Below are 21,625 nucleotides of genomic sequence, written 5' to 3' on the forward strand. Positions count from 1 at the left end.
GGGAGGGGTTCCCGGCACATAATGAGCCTTGTGTCGTTGCCTTTGTGTCCAGGTTGGGCTGTAACACAGATGGTTCTCACTCCACTAACTCCGACGTCTCTCCCCCCTCCGTTATCCCAGACAGGAGCTTTGCGTGGTCCCATCCCGGCCCGCCGAGTCCCACCTCACTGTCTCCCCGATTATCATGCTCCCAGTGCTCCGTGCCAAGCAGGACCGGAGCCGATTTCCATAACCTTTCACTGCGCTGGGGGCCAGAAGGCTCCGCAGCCTCGACGCGATTGCTGAGGAGGCTCCGGGGCCGGGGCCGGGCGGGTCTGGGGGTGCAGGCAGAAAAGCCGAGCACTTCGGCAGCTGGGAGAGGGATTTGGAGGCAGGCAGGGATGGAGGGGCAGGGTTTGGAGGCAGGCAGGGATGCAGGGGCAGGGTTTGGAGACAGGCAGGGATGCAGGGGCAGGGTTTGGAGGCAGGCAGGGATGCAGGAGCAGGGTTTGGAGACAGGCAGGGATGCAGGAGCAGGGTTTGGAGACAGGCAGGGATGCAGGAGCAGGGTTTGGAGGCAGGCAGGGATGCAGGAGCAGGGTTTGGAGGCAGGCAGGGATGCAGGAGCAGGGTTTGGAGGCAGGCAGGGGTGGAGGGGCAGGGTTTGGAGACAGGCAGGGATGGAGGGGCAGGGTTTGGAGACAGGCAGGGGTGGAGGGGCAGGGTTTGGAGACAGGCAGGGATACAGGAGCTCTGGTCCAGGAATCTCGGGCTCTGCCATGGCAGCACCGCTTTCGGCCACGAGCTCGCTCCCGCACGCGGGTTTGTTGTTCAGACACGATTGCATATGTATGAAGGGGACAAGATGGGCTTTGACACATAAATTAGCACTTGTCAGCTGCTCCCGGGAACATTTCCCTGCTGCACCCACTGTAAATGCCGCCTTCTTTCACCGGGAGGAAAACTCCATCACGGCACCTGACAGCCTCCGCGGGCAGGAGCCGTCCCCGGGCGGCGGCAGCGCCCAGACTCGTCTCCATATCAGAGCTCAGGAGCACGAACGCCATAAAATGACACAATAATTAGCAGCCGAGCGGCACTCTTCACTCCTGTAGTATCTGGAAATTTGGGAATGACAAAGGACAGGGCTGATGAGACCTCAGGGCAGGGCTCTTTCTGAGAGAAGGGCTGACCCCACACAATGCCTTGGGGTCACTTCCTACCTGCCAGGAGCTCGCTGGCTGTCGCTTCCCGTGGCACAGCTCATGCTGCTCCTGCACCCGCTCCGCCAGTGGCAGCAGCTGCCCTCAGTGTGTGCCACATCTGTCCTGGAGCTTCCTGAGGGAACAACCGCTCCCAGATGTTGAGCTGCCCTCCTCGGAGCTCAGCTCCACCTCAGCAGTGCTGCACCAGACAATCCCACGTGCTGGCTGAGCCAGCAAACTCTCACACACCTCTGCAGCAGCATGGGAACATACATCCCAAACACCAACAGGAACAGTGCTCTCAACAGCCCTAAAACCCTCCCGACAGCCAACGAGAGAAAAAGCATCTCAGCAGCAACCATCTCCAAATGAATCAGAATTACAGGATTTTGCATAGCCCACCCTCCAGCAGCAGTTCCAGCATGTTGCTTGTGTGAAAATCACATGAAGAATCGTTGGATGCACTGCTAGCAGAGGTTAAGCATTGTTTTTCCTGCAATATCCACACACTCAGAGACTCAGCTTGAGCCCCAAGGTACTCTCAAAGCTCTCAAAGTCTACTTTCAGTTCAAACCAAACATCCCACTACCTGAGAAGATGGGAGTGCTTCATTCAAACACTGGATTCACTCAATCACAGGCCCAAGAGTTCATGGGGAAAGGGCTTCCCCAACCTCCAATTTAGGTGTCATTTATGAATTGCAGTAAACACACAGTGAGCTCATGGCTTGGGCAGAAAGACATTCTTCTCTCCAACCATACACTAATAAATAGGGGCATGGCAGTACCATGGGAACTGCCTGCAGCTGGGAGGCAGGGCCAGCAAACCAAATCTCATGTTCTTAACCTGGAAAGAGATTTTTCCTCTTATTTTGGTTTTTATTGCTCTTATTATTTTTCTCCCAAGATGTTCTTAGCACAACACCCTGGATTAAAGCCTTTGACCTGAAGTCTGGGGGATCCCAGTAAATGTTCTTACCATATTTATCTCCGTCTTCTCCTTTGGCACTGATCCTCCTGCCGAGCACTTGGATGTGTTTCCCGCTTGTCCTGCTGTAGAGCTGGTACAGCCGAAGCTGCTTCCTGCTCACGTCGTCCCTCGCCCGCGTCTGGTTCTCCACGTGTATCCGAAAATCCACATTCTCTTCAGCAGCAAACATCTGGGACAGGTGGGGAGAGAACAGAACAGACTGTGAGCACAGCAAGGCTCGGGGGCAGAGGGGCTGCACATCAGCCTGCCAAGGGCACTGGCACTGGGGGCTCAGCTTGGGCTGCTCTTCACTTGGCAGCAGTGTCAGGCACTCTGTCATGCCACCCAGAGCTGACTCTCCTCAGTAAACCAAACCTGGGGGGTTACAATCAAACTGGGTGTTTTTGAAAAACTTCTGCTCGTCCTTGCTTTGATTTAATCCTGGTTAGCCCCACTGACCATAAATCAGGCTCTCCACTGCATATGCACAGCCTCTACCAGGTTACACAGGCACAGACTGGAGAGCAGGGACAGCCAGCCCCTTCTCAGAGATTTGGTGCAGCAGCACTGCACTGATTCTCTGGGTTAACTTCAGGGAGAAGTCAAGGGAAAAAACTCTTTGTGCTGCCCTTAGCAGGCTGGACTTGAACTTCACATAAAACCCAGTACAACAGAAGTGTCACTTGTCCACTGTACAGCTCTGCTCTGCAGTGAAGCCATGATGTGGTCACCATCCATGGATGTGCTTCTGTCCACCTCCACAGTACCATGGGACAGCTCCCTTGGGGAGAGGTCACGAGGAGTGGTGAGAGTCAAACCAGCTTTTCCACCAGTGGCTGTGGTCAGCAGGGGTCTGACAGCCTCAGCCACCTCATCTGTTCTGGCCACAGGACTAAATTAACCAGAGTTCACCACGGCTTCAAATATTACCATAAACTTTTCATTTCATTTCCTATTTTAAGTATTCCCAAGAAATATCAAATCAGGAGTCCCACTTTTCTTCCAAAGAGTTGACCTGGCTTGCCCAAAGTCAGAGGACCTGATAATACCAATGCTCTCAAGGTGCCCTCCCAAGGGGGAGACTGGGCAGCGTGCACCCAAAAAGCTCTTCACACCAAACAATAGCAAAGCCCAAAAATTGCTCCACAATCGGTCCATCTGTGACCTGTGGAGCATTTGCACCACAGCATCCACACTGTCCACTCCAAACTCACAGATTGGCAACATTTTGGTGGCAGACTCCCTTTACAGGACTTAGAATAAAGGACTTAGAAACGTGGCCTGAAAAAAAAGTGTTCTGATGTAGCAGTGTGGGGAGGAAACTGGCAATGAAAATGAGAAAAAGTCAATAAATCCTTGTTCAGATCCACCTCAGACTGAAACATATACAGAAAGTGGCTACAACACACCAAAGAGCCCCACTTCAGCCTCCTGCACACCATCTCATACCAGCAAACACTGTGAAGCCTGAAAGTCCAAATCTCAGCAGAACTCTGCAGCATTCCCAAGTATCTAGGGATAACCTAGATATCTAGGTTATATTATCTAGGGGACACCCAGGCCTGCAGCAGGAAGAAAACCTCAGGCAGGCAGTGCTGCTGAGCACCAGACCTTCAGAAAGCACCCTGAGCCAAAGCCCAAGCTCAACAGCCATGAGGTTCCCAGTGATGCTGAGGGATTGCCTTCGGTGCTGTTCCCAAAATCTGGATTTTGGTATTTGACATTTTGAGGAGAAGGTGATTTAACTCTGATTTTGCTGTCAGAAGCCCGTAGGGAGCTGAAGGCACAGGCTGGGCAAATGAGGCTCAGGGCAGTGCTGGGACATTCAGAGCAGTGTCAGAGGACAGGGACAGGGCTCACAGTGTTTCCCACTGTCAGAAAACAGCGCAGCCAGGAGCTGGGACTCAGCACTGGGGATGTGGCAGGAGGAGCAGCCCCTGGGCAGAGGGCATGGCAGGGAGCCTCAGCAGGATGCTGGCAGAGCTCTGCCCAGCACAGAGCTGGGCTCTGCTTGCCCTGCACTCCCCAGGCACCACAGCTACACCTGAGCACAGCATACAGGGCTTGGCTTTTGACAGAAATAATATTAATTTATTTTTCTCCTTGCTATGTCTTTTCTTGCTTTCTTTTCAAATGTCATAGTTGCAAAGGATGCTAAGCTACCAAACCCAGAGATGTTCCAGTCACGCTGACAGTCTGCCTTGTGCCCACAAGGCAAGGCTATTTGCAGCTAAAATTCTGGCTCCATCGTTTTAAGATTTAAAACAGATTTTAAGTCAAGATGACGTAGTTACATTGCTTTCACCACACATTAATGAATTTCACATTTTTCTAGGAAAAAAACCAAAACAGGTGGGATTTGAAGTGGGGGGAAGGGCAAGTTGCTTTGCTTTTTTGGAAACTCCCAACAGAAAATGCAATCTGCTTCCCAAAACATGTTCTAATTCTCTTCTAATTGTCTCTGGAGGACTTGCACAGCAGAGGCCCCAGCCTGTGGCTGCAGTGCCTCAGGAGCACCCACGGAGCATCCTGCACAGTGCTCAGCTCCAACGTGTCACTGACACACCTGTGCACCTTTGTCACCACTGTCCTGCCTAAGATCAGCTAATTGAGAGCCCCTTGCCTTTACAAGAAGGGCACCAGCAGCACAGGGGGTGACATCTCCTCCTGCCCCGTCCAAGGAGCTGGCTGGCATCACCCTCAGCCAAGGCCTGAAGTAGCTGATGCAGAATCAGCAAGTGATGCTGACCCCAAATGCACCCAGCCCAGTGTGCATCACTCCACCTCCTCCCCAGGAAGGGCCCGGTTCTGTCCCAGGGCAGGGATCCTGGAGGAGCTACAGGTTCCCCTGGCAGCTGAGCTGTGCCCTGGCCAGAAGCCTTGGTCAGAGCAGCAGTGAAACCACCCGGATTTCACCGCCTGCTTAAAGATAAGCTCACACTTAACCACCCTGTGAAAACAGGATGCTCTGCTGGAGGGTGGCCAAAGGGAGTTAAGCATGCCAGCCTGGGCTGCATCTGGCCTGCAGCAGAGAATATCAATACACCAAAATAAAATTTCATGCAGTGATCGTTTCATGAGATAAAACCTGTTTGATCATTGCTAAAATCCACTCTCACAGGACCCCTCCCCTACAGGGTACACTCCCTCGAGCAGCAAGCCCCTCTGAGATAAGGAAGTCCATGGATATATACCATAAGAGAGACTCCTCTATAAATCTCATAAAAATTAGTAACATATGTCTCCTTTGGCAACTGATTGCCAACACTCAGGGAGGTCACCTGAAACCAAGTACATCCACCCCCAAACACACTTCAATGCAGAAATGTCTCTAAGTCCCTTAAACCAAAGGGCTTTCATTGCTGTTCACCAAAGCAAGTTTTCCTTTTTTGTTTTCACTGTAGAAATGCTGTCACTGCACATAAACATATCTCACACAGTGTGAGAACCCTTCTTTGCCTTTCAGCCTGACCATCCACACCTCTGTGTAGGCAGCAAACAGACCCTGGGTCCAGAGCTGCACACAACAGGTCCCTGAAGGGAAGGGCTGCTTGCACCTTCCAGCTCCTGAGCAGCACTGTGGGACACAGGACTCCTCCAGGGGCCTGGGGATGGGTTCTGGTCTGTCTGGCATCTGTCCAGCTGGTTTGGGCATCTGTCTGCTGTCTGTGCATGCTGGTTTCAGCATCTCAGGAGTGTGGTTTCGTATAACTCCATCTCATTCTTTGGCAATAATTTATAACCTGAAAAAGCCCAGTTGTTAAATCAGAGCACTGAATTTGGTTTCATTTTCACACTTCCTCTCTTTTTCTTTTCCATCAGCTCTTTATCCATTCATTATTTATTTGTCACCACACCTTTTGATGATAATATACAGCTACAAATACAGTTGGCTATCCAGAGTTTATGCAAGGGAATAAACAGCATTTATTTTAAAAACAACCATCACCTCAAGCCCTAGAAGCAACAGAAATGCCTCCCTCCTGAAAAGAAGCTGCTCTCCCTTATCTGTTGTCCTTGCCCAACCATTCAAGGTGGAACATTCAGTCCTACCTCCTTTCCCAACAGCCAAAGGAACCAGAAACGACGTCTGTCTTCTAGCGAGTCCACAACTGGAGATTTTCATGTGCTTTTTTGCCAAATGATTCTCAAATAAGACTGGATTTCATTTTAAATGGCTTTACAATGATCCTTCAGCCTAAAGAATGACTCCCCTCTTTGCTAAATCCCAGATGGAGGGTGAGGGAAAGACCATTTTGCTGATGCAGCCTAAGGTTTCACTGCGCATTAATCCAAGAAAAGCTCAGGAACGGCAAAAGCCTCCAAGAGCAGCACTGTGATGTCAGCCCTGCACAGGCTCGTGCCCCATTGCTGCACTCACAGATGCCTCCTGTGAATGGAGCACTCCCAGCCCCGCCAAGGTCAATGAAATCCTGGCTGTGCCAAGCCACGTTTACAGGATTTGGCTTTCCACCCAACCAACCTCCACGCACTTCATATTTTCTATTTTGAGCTTTCCAGTAACAGGGGATGTTAATCTGTTATTGTTCATGTCATAAAGCGTTACAGCATGAGATGTCCAAGGCCCACAGCATGGCCAAGTTAGCTGGGAGCTGGACTTCACAGTTTCCTGGTGTTTTGCTATTTGTGCTGTGGAGCACTCGGCAGAAAACAAGCCCAATGTCATTCCCCCAGCTGAAGCAGGAATACAAAATCCCTCTCGCTAAGGGCCGTACCGATTGCAAAAGATAAACAAATCAAGCTATTCAGAGTCCTCTCAAACCCCATCTGATAAGCAGGAAATACTTATTACCTTTCAGCCATCAAATCAACCTAATATTAATGATTTTCTCCGTGACCTTCTAAACACATGAAAGTTAACACAATAAGGTCAACAAGAGGATATCCAGGACAGATCTCTCCCAAGCCCTCAAAGGCAAGTAACAAACCACTTTGCTTCCATGACTTTGGCAAAATTCCTGTATGCGAAGGATTTGCTAGCTCCCCATAGCAGCCACAGTGAAACACAAGGCACTCATTTTTCCTCCATTTAACTGCAAAGTTAAAATTTAAAAAGTCCATCCAACAACACCAGGATGTTGTTACCTTCGTGTCACAGAGCCTAGTCCGGGGCCAGACAGGAGTGGATGAGCACGGCTGGGGCGTGGTCCCTTCTCTGGGTTTAGGAGCAAAAGCAGCTCCTTGCTCAGATATGCAGAGATGGCACTGTGCTGGTTTCACATTAGTTGATGTTTAGTAAGGAGGAAAAAAACACCCATGGAAATTATTTTCTTGGGAGAAGCTGCTAAGAGCTCTGTGCCTGGAAAAAACCAATAGCTGGCTAGCTCTGAGAATATCCCTGATTTGGAGTGAAGCTCTGGACATCCAATGGGAGGGAGGCCATGGTGCAACAGTGCCAGAATTCCACAAATGGAGCTAAGCCTTTCCAAATAACAGAACTTAGAGCTTTGCTTTGGTGTTTGTTTCTTCGTGACACCCATGGAAAAATAGGGATTTTTCTTTAAAAATAAATATCCAAAAATTTAAGCTTCACTCTAAGCCGTGGGAGATGTCACCATGGAAGATGACTGTGCACCTTTGGGATGGTCTGTGAGAAAGAGCACTGTGGAAGTGGTTGTTCAAGGCGATCAGACATGAGATTCCACAAAAAACTCTACCGATGGCATTTACAAAGAATTCCACTTGAAATGCTCTTTGGTATTACTTTTTGGTGAGAAAGCTGGAAAAGGAGAAGGAAATAGGGAGATGAGGGGGTCAGGCCTGCCTGTCCCTGTGGATTTCAGAAATGTTAAATAAGACCAAAGAGAACACATTTCCAGGGCTCAGAAAAGGGGACAAGCTCCACAAGGTGACACATACTTGGATCCAAAAGCTGCTCTGCAAGCGAAGCCCCCTTTCCTCCAGAGAGCTGCCCTGTGCATTCAGAGAGACAGACTGAATCTCCTCGGGCAGTGTCAGAGCCCTGCTCCCTCAGAAGCACACAATCTCTGAGAAATGCAGCCATCACTCAGCCACACTTCCAGCAGCTCCATGGCCCCGCCAGCTGTGCAAGCCATGCACCACTGCAAAAGCAACGCATCTGTTGGCCTTGGGATGGCAGGCACAGCATTACTGAGCCTGGTATGAAACCAGGAGGGAGGCTGGAGGGTGTGCCAAGAAATTGGAACCTGAGAGCTTGAGGAAATGAATGTTTTATGGCCCATCAGTCAGTATTTGACCATTTTCTAGAGAAAGGTGATGCCACCTTCAAGAAAACTGTTTCTGCTTTTGATGGTAGAATGAGCCATGGCCAGAACTGTGAAAATGCACCATTTGTGAGATGGTGGGATCCTAAGCTTGTTGCACCCTGGAAATGGTTAATCCTGGGGAAGAGCAGGGCTTCAGCCTGGATGAAGGAGTTGGAGAAGCCCAGCTGCAGGCAGGATGGCACTGCCCACAGCACAGCCCAGCACCAGACTGCTGCTAAAATGCAGCTCCCAGAGGGGCTCCAACACCCCCAGCCTCTCATCTCCCCCTGCAGCGGCTGGGAGCAGGTCACTGCCAGCAGCACCCAGACACATCCCTGGCAGTGTCACCACCAGCAGCAGCAGCCCAGCTGCCTGCACGAGGCAGCCCCGGTGTCCCCCGTGCCCCTGAGCCATGCCCTGGTGCTGCAGGGGCCGAGGCTGAGCCCCCTCCCTCTGCCCAAAGGCAGCTCTTCCCCAGTGGGACCAGCTCCTGCTACCTGTGTTGACCAAAGCAAACCTCAGCTGAGGGAGATCTGCAGGATGCCACAGCTTGCCATGGGCTCTTGACAGCTTGAGTCTCTGGAAATACAGTTTAGACCTTAACTCTTTTTCTTAATTTTCTCCAGTTGTGATGTATCTTGATGGTGATGATGGTGATGGTGGTTATTAGTTAACAGCTGGTATTATTTTACCACACTATCCATCAGGCAAGGAGCAAGCAGGGCTTTTTCTTTCTTCCTTTCTTTCTTTGTCTTTTTTTTCTTTTTTAATGCTTGTTATATCTCTGCTATATACTTCCTCTCCCCACAGAAATATCCCTTCAAAGCTTGATATTATTGAGCAGCTTTCAACCATGCCCAGCAGAGCCATGTATTCTCTGCATTTGTCTGGCCTTTGTTTCTAGGAATGAAATACCAATGGCTGAACAGTGTGACTTCGTTTCACTCCTTCATTCCAATACTTGTTCTATTTCTATCCCACTGGGTCAAACTCACCTATTGTGAGACCTCACCGATTTCAATTACATCAGGGATTAATTTGTTCCATTGCGTTGAAGCTGTTAATACAATCCTGGCTGGCTCTAGATTAGAAAAGGCACGGTGAGACCTCCCTCGCAGGCAGTGTGTTTAACAGCAGTCTTGATCTTCAGTTTTGTTCGGCGGTGGGGTGGGTTTTTTCTTCCCTTTGTGCCCCTTTGCCCCTCTTTTCACAACCTTCCCCTTCCTTTCTAAACTGCCCTTATCAGAACTGGGTGGTCCTTGTGACTTCCCCTGCACCCGGCCGAGTGCCGCCTCCCCGCGCCGCTGCCCGGGGCTCGCCAGGGAGGTCAGAGCTGGAAGGGCTGACCTGACACCACACAGATGTGACCACTCCAGCTCTGGCACCTCATCTCCCCACGGGGTGCTCTCTGTGCTCCAGAGGAAGTTTCCGTGTTCATCCGCGTCCCCTGGGCTCCACTGACCCGTGGCCACGTCCTTCACACTTCACGTGGGCCACGCTGGACCCCGCATCCTTGTGAGGCTCCGTGCTGCTGCCACCGCTCCTCCCTGCTCCCACCAGGGCACACAGCTTCCTCAGAAGTCATTTCATGTCCTCGTCCCTCCTCACAGCATCAATGTCGCTGCAAAGAAATCTGAACAGATTTTGCAGAACAGCCCCAACCTGTGAAACCATGGGCCGGGGAGCTTGGCACGCTACAACTGCCTCTACTACCTTAACAAAAAGCACCTTCTTCTCTGGGAGCAGAAAGCTCTCCTGCCAAAATGACCTGCCCTGCTGGGCAGGAGTTAAACCTTGCCCAGCACAGGTGGCTCTGCACAGGGGCACAGGCTGGGGGCCAAGCACACGGGCTGTCCCCGACCCTCTGCTGCTCACCCTGGGCTGCAGGAGCCCGCATGGCCACAGCGCTGGGGCTTCCCTGCACACCAGGGCACAGCTCCCAGCGGGGTGCTCCTGGGACAAAAGCTGCAGCGCCCCACTAAAAATACTTCCCAGCAATTTGTTCACCTCATCAAGTGAGACCTGAGTCCAATTACTGAGAAACCTGCCAGGTTCAAAGCACTCCTGACCTTTTCTCCCCTCTCCCCAGGGCAGATGCTCCTGCTGCAAACCCGTTTGGCCACAGCAGCAGGGCAGAGTGGAAACCCCGAGCCTGCAACCCTGAAACAGGTCGGGCATTTCCTAAAACCTGGAAAAAGGCAGAGCTATTCACCACAAGGACTTAAAATGTCAGTTTGAAACACGGACCTGCCAGGTTCAAGGTGACATCTCTGCTCTTCTGCTTGACACCAGCCCAGTCGAGACCTCCACAAAAACAGGAGAAAAGACACAAGATCCAGAAAACCCAAGAGATACTCAGGAAAACCCTGCCACCAGAAGGAGATGGAAGGTCATCAAAGACCAACTTCCCCATAAGAGAATAAACATTTGCAGGGGCAGCACCTCAGCAGTGATCCAGTGCTTATCCTGGGAGCTCCTTTCATCTGGTCCCCTGACATCCTCCAAGGAACACAGATCCCTGCTCCCACTGCAGAAAAGCAACTCCCTCTAGGGTAAAACACGGCAACTGCCGAGCAGTGCACACCAGGGCAGGGCAGGGCTCACAAAATACCTTCTTGCATTGCATCTGCAAAGAAAACAGAGACTTGGCCAAACACGGTCCCCACAGCAGCTCCCAAGCACCGGCCTCAGGTGAGAGGTGGCTTCTCTAAAAGCCAATTCACAGAGACTCCTGGGACCTGACTGAATGAGCCCACGTCTCTTTCCTCCATCAAGCAGAGTTTTTGAAAAACTCTTTTTTCAAAAAAACCTACCAAGTTTTTCTCTGGAAATCTTTTGCTAAACTCCAGTCAGTTCCATTCCTGCCCATTCTGACAAGGTAACACCCAGGGACCCTCTGTGGGAATGGCGCCAAGGGGAAGGGGCCTCCTCAGGAGTCCCTGCCACTCACACCAGCCCCTACCTGCTACCAAAAGGATCGAGCAGCAGTTTGGCAGCCTGATTTCCCTCTGTGACAACCCTGCTGCCACAGAGGCCCCTTCCTGAGGAACCAATCCCAGGATGGCCTGGGTTGGAAGGGACCCTGAAGATCACCTGGTTACCACACTCTGCCAGGGCAGGGACACCTTCTACCATCCCAGCAGCTCCCAGCCCCAATGTCCAGCCTGGCCTTGGGCACTTCCAGGGATCCAGGGGCAGCCCCAGCTGCTCTGGGCACCCTGTGCCAGGGCCTGCCCACTCTCCCAGGGAAGCGCTTTTCCTAACATCCCATCTAATATTCCCACTCTCTGGCAGTGGGAAGCCATTCCCTTTTGTCCTGGCACGACATCACCTTGCAAATTGTCTCTCCATCTTTCTTGTCAGCTTCCTCAATGCTTCACCACTGCCTACTCCTGCTGAGGACCAATCAATTCTGCTTGCACAAGGCATCCTTGATGCCAACCCCAGCCCATTGTTCCAGGCCAAAGGGCTCCACGAGCATTTTTGCTCCAAGTTATGAACTCTGTCCCATGGAGCACCCACAAAACCCATCAGCATTAAGAGGGAGAAATAAAAAATATCTTGGCTGGGTTGATCTGTAAAGGCTCTTCCTCCAGCACAGCCAGGATCACCCCATACCTGCCAGCACTCAGAACTTCTCCTTCCCCAAAACCACTTTGAAATACATTCTCAAGCCCTATTACCTCTCCTGTTTACACCATGCTCCCTCTATTATCAAGAAATCTCCAAATAATTTATAATCCCGCAAGCTCCTGCACTAACAGGGCCATAAATCACATTTATAAACCCCATCACCTGCTGTTCCCAGGGCTGTGGGCCGGGGCTGGGTAGCTCCTGAGCCCTCCACACCCTCATGTTCCAGGAGAAGGCAGCTCTGTTCTGCCCCAGCCACAGGTTTGTTTCCCAAAGATCCAGAGAGGATCCCAGCCAGTGTCCTGCCTCACTGCACTCTCCCCATCCAACCCCAAGACAAGCACACAAAAAAGGGTTTTCTTTGCACAACATAAACCAGGGAGGAGGATGGTTTTGGCAATTTTCCTCAAGGAAAGAGGCTGCCCATCTAATAATCCCTAAATGGGCAGTGGGTTGTTGGGCTTTCATGTGTGCCTCCGAGCCTCCCCTCACCATGCCAGGCTGCTGGTTTTCTTTTCCACAGAATTGCAAAAGCCCTGAATAACAAGGTTTGTGCATGGAAGTGCTGACACAACCCATAACTACAGCATCCTGAACATGATACCAGAATAAGGACGCTCCCTGTGTGGCCCAGCCTATGGACAAATAAAGCATTTCAGCAGCCAGTGCCGACAGATCATAAACCTCCACGAGCGTAAATACCAACAACAACCCCAAAAGATTAGAGGGCTTACGGGTGAGGCAGGCTGGGATGATTTAGAGGGGGGGTGGAAGGGTCATTATTGCTGAATAGGTGGGGGTGAGTGGGCTGCAGAAATCAATAAAGCGCTCTGCTCCCAGGGAAGGAAGGGGCCATGCTAACTGTGCAAACACACATTTTCCATCCGAGCCTGGAGCTCCCTGGTTCTCCTGGCACAGAGGGATGCAGGGAAGCCCTCGCTGGGGACAGGGACCTCAGCCCACGACACGTCCCAGGAGCTGGGCACAGCTCACCTGAGCCCCTGGCTGGGGACAGCCTGCTGCTGGAGGCAGCTTCAAGTGAACGCAGATGCAGGCAACGTTCAGCTCCATTGACTGCATTTTCTAGGGGGTTAATACACAGCTGGCACAGGTTTCTCAGTTGCTTTCAGCCTCACCATCAAGTCAGGGCTTTTCCAGTGCCCAGTTCTAGCACTGAGCAATCACCAACGGGTCCTGCCAGCACCAGTTACCTTCAAGCACCAAAGACAACTCTGGAATCCATTTCACCCTGACAAAACAACCCCATTTGGAAGTTTCCACACTGGCATCAGACATGGAGGTGGCCACAGAATGAGCCAAAACAGCTCTCTGCATCCTCCAGCGAGGATAGACCTAGAGCTTTGCAGCCAGGCTTCCAGGCACAGAGCTGCTGAGGCACAAAGGCAGCGAGCAATTCCTCCTTTGGTCCTCCCCATTCCAAATTTTTCTCATTTTCTCCCACCTTTTTCCTAGGAGAAACAGTAATGACAAGAAGATGCTCGCTCTGGAGAGTGAATATATATAAACAGGATAAATCTGTAGCATACAAGTGCACAGCTGTTTGTACCCAAGGGGCCAAGGGTAGCCAAAGGCCATTTTTGGGACACACCAGGGAGGGAACCAGCAGCCAGTGGCAATGCCTGTCGTTCCCATGAAGAAGCCTGAGCTCACAAGCATGTACAGCTGCAAATGGTGGCAGTTTTTGCTCCTGCTGGTCGGAACTGGGTGCTGGTGGTAAAGCACAGGGACCTGCTCTGCTCCCCCTGCATGAGCCAGTCTCCTCCTCTCTGCTTTCCAAAGATATTTAAAGAAAACACTCTCTAGATCAGTTAATAATAGCTTTAAGTTTCCACAGATCACATCAAGCTTACAGCTTCCAGTTGGTGGATTTCAACTTTACTTGGGATTTTAGGAATTTTTAAAACAAGTAATTTCATCTTCCCTCCAGAAATAAATTCCTCAATAGCTTCACTGAGGAAATATTCCCACGAATGGACAGTTCTGCTGCTTACGTACTAAAGACGGCCCGGAAAAAAAAAAATCAGATTACTACTGAGCCTTATCAAAAATATGGCATCAACCATGTGTTGACTTTAATCCAAACCAAGCTGTCAATCTGCCTTCAGGATCCCATATAACAAACATGAGCTGAGGGCCAGAAAAGAAAAGCAGGGTTTGTTTTCTAATAGAAGATTTGTTCTGATCTCTATTAGCCACGGTTCTGTCTGGAAATATTTACACTGCAAACGCCAGGCAAATAGGATTTCTTATCTTTCTGCTTTGTTGAGTTAGGGAAAAGTCTCATTTGGTATTAATTTAGATTGCAGGTTTCCCATTTTCAGGAAACAATTCTCAACAGTTTTGGAAAATAAATCTATTTTTGAAACGTTTTAAATAGGGGAAAAAATAAAGTGGTGTTAAAATCACTGAGGTGTGGGCTGCTGCATCCCTGCACAGCTCAGGGGCACCAGGGAGAACCCCACACATTTTGCTCCATCCATCACCAGTCACCAGCAGTGGGAAAATGCTGCTGGGGGGAGATTCAGGCCAAACATTGGCAGACACAGACATGAGACCTTGTGGCCTGGAGCTGGGGATCCCCCAAGGGCCCTTCCTTTGGGGCACCAGCGTCCACACACACAGCACTGGGACGATGGAAGGTGCCGTGCCTCGTCCAGACATCCCCAGGTGCCACCCCTGGGCCACCACCAGCACAGGCAGCTCTGCCAGCTCAGCCCTGCTGAGCTCAGGCCAGACTTTGCACAAATTTCCTTTGGGAGTGAAACCCCACAACTGAACCTGGTGGTGCTCAGTGTCCAGGCATATATGGTGATGGTGCACGCTGGGGAAATCAGGCTCCCAGAAATGAAAGCTGAGCAAATAAATTCCATTTTCTTGTTTGCTACATTTAAACAGCAATTAAATTCCTATTACCTACTCTTTCAACATAAACAGCACAAAGCAAGCCCTCTGCCTTGCTGGCAAACTGCTCCCATTTATTATAGTACAAAGGGAAATGGGATTAAAGTAAAAGAAGAGAGATTTAGATTAGATGTTAGGAAGAAGTTTTTTCCTCAGAGGTGGTCAGGCACGGGCACAGATTGCCCAGAGAATCACAAAACATTCTGAATTGAAGGTACTCAGGATCACCCACTCCAGCCCCTGGCCCTGCACAGACACCCCAACATCTCAGCCTGTGCATCCCTGGGGGTGCTGTCCAAACACTCCTGGACCTCCAGCAGCCTCGGGGATGTTCCATCCCTGAAGAGTCCCAGGCCAGGTTGGACAGGCCTTGGAGCAGCCTGGGACAGTGGAAGGTGTCCCTGCTGTGGCAGGGGTGGAATGAGGTGGGCTTTCACGGCCCTTCCAACCCAAACCATTCTGGTTCTCTGATGAGCAGGGCAGACTCTCCGTGCTGGCCAGAGCTGCCTTCACTCCTCCATTCCAGCCGGAGATGTTCCAGCTGTGAGAACCCTGCTGGAAACACACACAGAGCCCCCCTGTCCCCACAGGCTGGGCTCAGGCTGCCACGGCCCAGCTCCAGAGTTGCAGGTTTAATTGCAGAGAAGCCAGCAGCACTGCCTGCTCCATGGACAAAGGTGTCGTGTGCTTGCAGCAGCCAGCAGAGCTGTTCCTGCAGCAGAGCTGTTCCTGCAGCAGAGCTGTCCCTGCAGAGCTGTTCCTGCAGCAGAGCTGTCCCTGCAGCAGAGCTGTCCCTGCAGCAGAGCTGTCCCTGCAGCAGAGCTGTCCCTGCAGAGCTGTTCCTGCAGCAGAACTGTTCCTGCAGCAGAGCTGTTCCTGCAGCAGAGCTGTCCCTGCAGCAGAGCTGTCCCTGCAGCAGAGCTGTTCCTGCAGAGCTGTCCCTGCAGCAGAGCTGTCCCTGCAGAGCTGTTCCTGCAGCAGAACTGTTCCTGCAGCAGAGCTGTCCCTGCAGCAGAGCTGTCCCTGCAGAGCTGTCCCTGCAGCAGAGCTGTCCCTGCAGCAGAGCTGTCCCTGCAGAGCTGTTCCTGCAGAGCTGTTCCTGCAGAGCTGTCCCTGCAGCAGAGCTGTCCCTGCAGCAGAGCTGTCCCTGCAGAGCTGTTCCTGCAGCAGAGCTGTCCCTGCAGAGCTGTTCCTGCAGCAGAGCTGTTCCTGCAGCAGAGCTGTCCCTGCAGAGCTGTTCCTGCAGCAGAGCTGTCCCTGCAGCAGAGCTGTCCCTGCAGCAATGTCCCTGCAGCAGAGCTGTCCCTGCAGCAATGTCCCTGCAGCAGAGCTGTCCCTGCAGCAATGTCCCTGCAGCAGAGCTGTCCCTGCAGAGCTGTCCCTGCAGCAGAGCTGTCCCTGCAGCAATGTCCCTGCAGCAGAGCTGTCCCTGCAGAGCTGTTCCTGCAGCAGAGCTGCTGCTTTCCCATCGATTGCTGGGGCTGCTTGCCGCTCTGCTGTCAGCTGGCCGGGCTGTCCCCAGTCCTGGCGGGGTCACAGAGCTGTGCTGCACAAATCATCATTTCGGGTACAGATAATCAATTCCGGGACTGCGGCAGCGGAACCGTCCGGCCTGAGAGCAACGGGGCCAAACAGCTTCCCCTGAGAGCTGGAGAGCTTGGCTGGAGATGGAGCACACGCTCCAATCTCTGTTCCCGCGTTCCTACAAGCCAGGTGAGTCCCACCTATGGCTGGAATTCAGCTCGGGAAAGGAAACAGCATTCTCTGATCAGGATTGTGCCCGGCGCTCTGGCGGGAGCAGCGCTGCAGCCGTGCCAGGAGATTACCTGGGAAGGAAGAGACCCCTGTCCCTGTGCTCACAGCACTGCCAGCTTTCCAAAGCACCCCTCTCCTCAGATGGATGAAAAGCATCAGAGAGGCAGCAAAATGCCTTTCTATCGAAAACGTCCTTCACGCCACTTTCTAATTTATATTCCCAGGGCTTCCTGTGCCAGCAGCCATGCCCACAGACACCCAGCACACACTCTACACACAGCCACTGACTAGGCTCACCACCATTCCCTATATTTTTCTGTTAATTCTGGATTTCTGTGCAAGAGCAGCTCAGAGTATTCCAATAGTTACAAAATCTTTTTAACAAGCTGTCCTTCAAAATTATGCCAAAGAGTATTCTAGCAGGAAAAATGGGATTTGAAACACGTAGCAGGAGAAAAAGGAATTGGGAGCATTAAGGAGTGTTGGGAATACCTTGTAGTAAGAGCAATCCATTCTTAATTGCTGCATCCTGACATTTATATCCACACAATATATACTTCTCTGGGGCCTCCACCAAGATTTATCATGCACCCACTTGGATTTGAAAAGATGAGCAGAGGAATCGCAGGGCACACTGGACCCCTTGCCAGCCTGCTTCCCCTCAGATTTCCAGGTCCAGTCCCACAGCCTGGCCAGCACAGGGGCTCTGGCTCTGCCTGGGGCAAGTGCCAGCACCCCCAGCCTGCCCCCTCTTCCATCTCCACGTGGGTGAGCCTGGGATGGACTCTGCCCCATCTCCTGTCATCACCAGCCACACAGCAGTGAGCAGGACATGCTGGGCCATTCCCCACTGCTCACTTCCTATCACAGAATCATTTAGGTTGGAAAAATCCTCCAAGATCACCAATCCACCTGTTAACCTGGCACTGCCGGGCCCACGGCTAAACCACATGCCTGAGTGCCACATCCAGGCATCTTCTGAACGCTTCCAGGGATGATGGCTCCACTCTTCCAGTGCTTAACAATAATTTTGTTGAAGAAATTTTTCCTAACATCCCATGTAAACCTTCCCTGGCACAACCTGAGGCCTTTTACTCCAGTGCCACAGCTTCAGGTGTTCCCCTCTGCTCCCAGAGGCTCCAAAGCAACGCTGGCCCCTGGCAGCAGCAGCAGCCCAGCAGGAGCCCGAGCAGGAGATCCCCAGAGGCTGCTCTGCCCCCTCAGCTCCAGAGGCTAAAGGCGTTCTGGCCCTCCTGGCTGTGACAGAACCAAGGCAGAAACGCCATGAAAAGGCCAGGAAATGCCATGAAACCAAGGCAGTAATGCCATGAAAAAGCAAGCACAGCAAGCAGGGTGTGAGCAGAGGCTGCAAAGAGGAGGATGCACTGGCACTGCCACCTGGATCTGTGAAATGCAGCTGTTTGCGTGGGCACAGCAGGCAGGGGCTGAGATAGAGGAACGGGGAACGGCCCCACATGGAAGCACCGGGGGCACAGAGCCACAGAGAGCCACAGAGAGCCACAGAGAGCCACAGAGAGCCACACAGAGCCACACAGAGCCACACAGAGCCACACAGAGCCACACAGCCCAGCCCCTGCAGGGGGAAGATTGGCACGTCGGCTCCCACCCACCGCAGCCCCTGGGGCTGTGAGGAGGTAGCACAAAGGGAAACACACAGACCATGACAGGCTAAGCCTCCTCCTTCCTCTCTGTTCCCCTTTCTTTCTCTTCATGCTAAGGCGAGGCTGCTGAATGGCAATAGGGAAATACTTTGGCAGAGCCAGACAGTCTTTTATATTTGGGGTTTTTTTTTCTCTTACTTTCCTTCCAGCTGCTTTGCCGGATGCCTAATCCTCCACGGACATCTGGAGAGGTAGCAGGACACAGAGGCGACATGCCAGGTAGGCAGCACATTGCACTGCTCTGCATAATTTCTGCTTGTACATGCTGTTATGGCACAGCAGGTGATCAAAACACAAAAACCCAGGGAAGGAAGAATAACAATCACGTCTGGACCTGCCAGGTCACAAACACCCAGGTGGAAGCCTCCTGGTCTCAGCATCTGAGCACAGGAAGGCCATTCCCAGCAGCAGAGCATCTCTCAGGAGGGCATTTAGGTGCCTCCCTGGGCCCAGGGCTCCCGACTCCCCCAGCACAACCCACCCCAGGATTCCCAGGGCCAGAGCAGCTCCCAGACCCCAGGCAGGGACCTTGGCAGCAGGCATCCCCATCTCTGTCCAGGCACCAACAGCAGCCATTCCTCTTTTCCCTTCCTAAATCACTTTCCATGAACACATTTTTCACCTGCACTTATTGTAATAAAGTATCCAAATCTGTAGAAAAGCAAAGCAAAAGCAACTCTGCAAGGGAGGAGAGAGCAAAACAGAGTCCTAAGGAAAGGAAGAGATACATAAAAATACTCCAAAAGATCTGGGAAGTAGCTTTATAGATCCAAAATAATGATTTTCAGTCCCAGGGGAGTCTCTCTCTTGAGCTCACCTCCCACGGCAGAGGGAGGTATCCGCTGGCCCGGCTGAGCAGCTCGGTGCTCTCAGTTTACAGCAAAATCAAACACTCAGTGTGGCTGCCCGAGCCCCCCAGTGCTGCTCATCCTCCCCAAGCCTCCTGCCACGCTCAGCAGTCAGTCCCACACCAGCTGCATCCCACATCCCAGCCACACCCGCAGAGCTCAGGCACAGCCATCCTTTGCCCATTCTGCTCTTTTCTTTCCCACCTTGCTGCTCTATAAGCACAACTGAGTTTGGGCAGGAATTCCTCCTGTGAATCCCAGCACACTCCAAACCCAGCACTGCTCCAAACCCAGCACTTCTCAGAACCCCACACCGCTCCGAACCCTGCACCCCTCGCCTCCACCCAGCTTTGCACTTGTCAGGCGCAATAAGGAAAATACAAAACCAAAATACAATACAACCACCACACTGCATCCAATTAAAATCTGAATCTCATGGTTCAGGCACTCTCTTCAAAAGTGTCATTGTCCATCTGTGCTCCTCTGAAGCACCTCACACCTCTCTGGAGCTTTGGAAAAGCAAACTGCACTCACACAGGGTGCAGAGCAAAGCCCCCAAGCAGCTCTCCTCTGCTGCCCCTTGCCACAGCACACCCAGAAAACCAAGCCCCCAAACGCTGCAGCAGCTCACCTTTGTGTCAGCCTTGCTGGGGGGTAAGAATCTGGAAACAGCTTTTCAAATCCTGCTGCTAAATGTCTTTGAGGGCGCTTTGTGGCAGAGAACCTGTCTCAGCCTCCGAAGGGCTGGGGACCTCCAATGAGAAGCCAAGGCAGAGTGCCCAGGGCAGGCAGCCCAGAGTGGGGCACAGCAGCACATCCCCATCCGTGTAGGAGCAAGAGCCACAGCTACACTCACCCAGCTAACCGAGCCTCCCTGTCCCTGGGAGAGCCCCAGCACACATCAGCCCAAGCACCAGCCCACCCTCACTCGGCTCCCCTGCTCCAGCCCAGGCAGCTGCTCCAGCGAGTCTCCTCTTCCTCCACAAGCCCGAGCTCCCCAAAGTTCAGGAGGCAGAAGCAAGATACACAGGGCAGATTCAGGACACAACACTTCATAGTCTGGTGCAATGAATCAGCAGTAGGGAATAAAAATCCCTTGTGGCAAGCCACATGCTTGTTTCCTGGAAAGCAAGGGTATTTGAATCTGAAACAAACGATTTCATGTGCAGCAGGACCCTGCCCCTGCAGGCCAGCAGAGCCACACCACCAGGAGCTGCATCCACCACCGGGAGTCCAGCACAGCACGGAGCCAGAGCCAGGGACCATCCCATCAACTCCAGCCCACAATGCCATGCACTTCCACTTTGCTGAACTCCTCTGTTCATTAGCTCAGGCTTTGCTGACACAGTTTCTCTGGTCTTCTCACTGCCTAGTCCCTGTAACCAAGGCAGGTGCAGTCTGAAAAATCAACAGAGAGCTGCCCAGCCTTCCACAGACCACATTTGCCATATTCTGTCCTTCTCAGCGTGGCTTCTCACCCCTCGTGGAGCAGGGGGCAGGTGCTGGCGCAGGGATGCTGTGCTGAGGACGTGGCGTTCCCAATCCAGGCTGAGCAGAGAGGGCAGGCACAGGATCACCCAGCCTGAGGGCTCTGGGCCCCACCAAGTCTTGGCACGCAGGGCTTGACCACGAGGAGGGAGCAGCCCTGCCCCATCCCACAGTGCTCCAGGAGGAACGTGGGGATGCTCAAAGCTCCATCCCTGGCAGCACACACCACCTTGGTGCTGCCTTGAGACACACATTGTGCCCCCCGAGGAGGCAAAGGCAGGTGGGTGCCCATCCGCAGGGAGGGCAGACATGAGGATAACCTTGTTGGTGACACAGAGTCCAGCACCCTGCCTTTGCTGCTATCACCGGGAGGGCGAGGGCAGGGCAGGCAGGGAGCTGTGGTTCTACAGCTGCTGCACACCCGCAGAAAGAGGAGCCAGGCAAGGCGAGCTGGGCGGGCTGTGACCGGGACCTCCTTTGGCTTCTCCACAGTGAATCCCCAGAGCCATTTGGTGGCACTCACACCCATCCTGCTTGTCCCAGGGAGGATGGCCATGGAGCAGAGGGGAGGGAGCTGCTCAGCAGGCTCACGCCTCTGACATGTGCTGTGTGTGGCTTCGCCAGACCGCAGGATCTGGCTCACTGAACGTGTGGAAGCAACACTTCTCCGTGTCTCGCTTTACAAAGCCCCAAACAATAACTGTCTGTCGCTGCACAGGAGCTTAGGAGAAACATAAGTTGCTGTTGGCATGGCGCACAGCAGCCTTCCTCTTACACAACACCAACAGATGTGAAAATAGCCCAGTTCTGCCTTGTGCGTTCCTCTGACCTCCTGTTTGCTTCTGGATCAGATTCCAAAGCTGGATCTTAACCTACAAGAGCCATAAAAGCAAAGG

At 52.4% G+C, this 21,625-nt stretch overlaps 1 protein-coding gene across 2 annotated transcripts in view; it reads right to left on the reverse strand.

Annotated features, from left to right (window-relative positions):
• Nucleotides 1-21,625, reverse strand: part of FGF18 (fibroblast growth factor 18) — a 65,124-nt gene that overhangs the window by 39,524 nt on the left and 3,975 nt on the right. Inside the window, exons 1-2 of one of the 2 annotated variants that reach the window (XM_058849131.1) lie at nucleotides 10,649-10,974; nucleotides 2,163-2,343 (exon numbers count right to left, since the gene is read on the reverse strand). In XM_058849131.1, the coding sequence (XP_058705114.1) occupies nucleotides 2,163-2,343 (181 nt within the window). In that variant the 5' untranslated portion in view covers nucleotides 10,649-10,974. Of the gene's footprint in view, nucleotides 1-2,162; nucleotides 2,344-10,648; nucleotides 10,975-21,625 lie in introns of those variants that run through there. The other variant, XM_058849130.1, reaches the window with a different exon arrangement.

Source organism: Poecile atricapillus, chromosome 13, assembly GCF_030490865.1.
Source record: "Poecile atricapillus isolate bPoeAtr1 chromosome 13, bPoeAtr1.hap1, whole genome shotgun sequence".
Lineage (NCBI taxonomy): Eukaryota > Metazoa > Chordata > Aves > Passeriformes > Paridae > Poecile > Poecile atricapillus.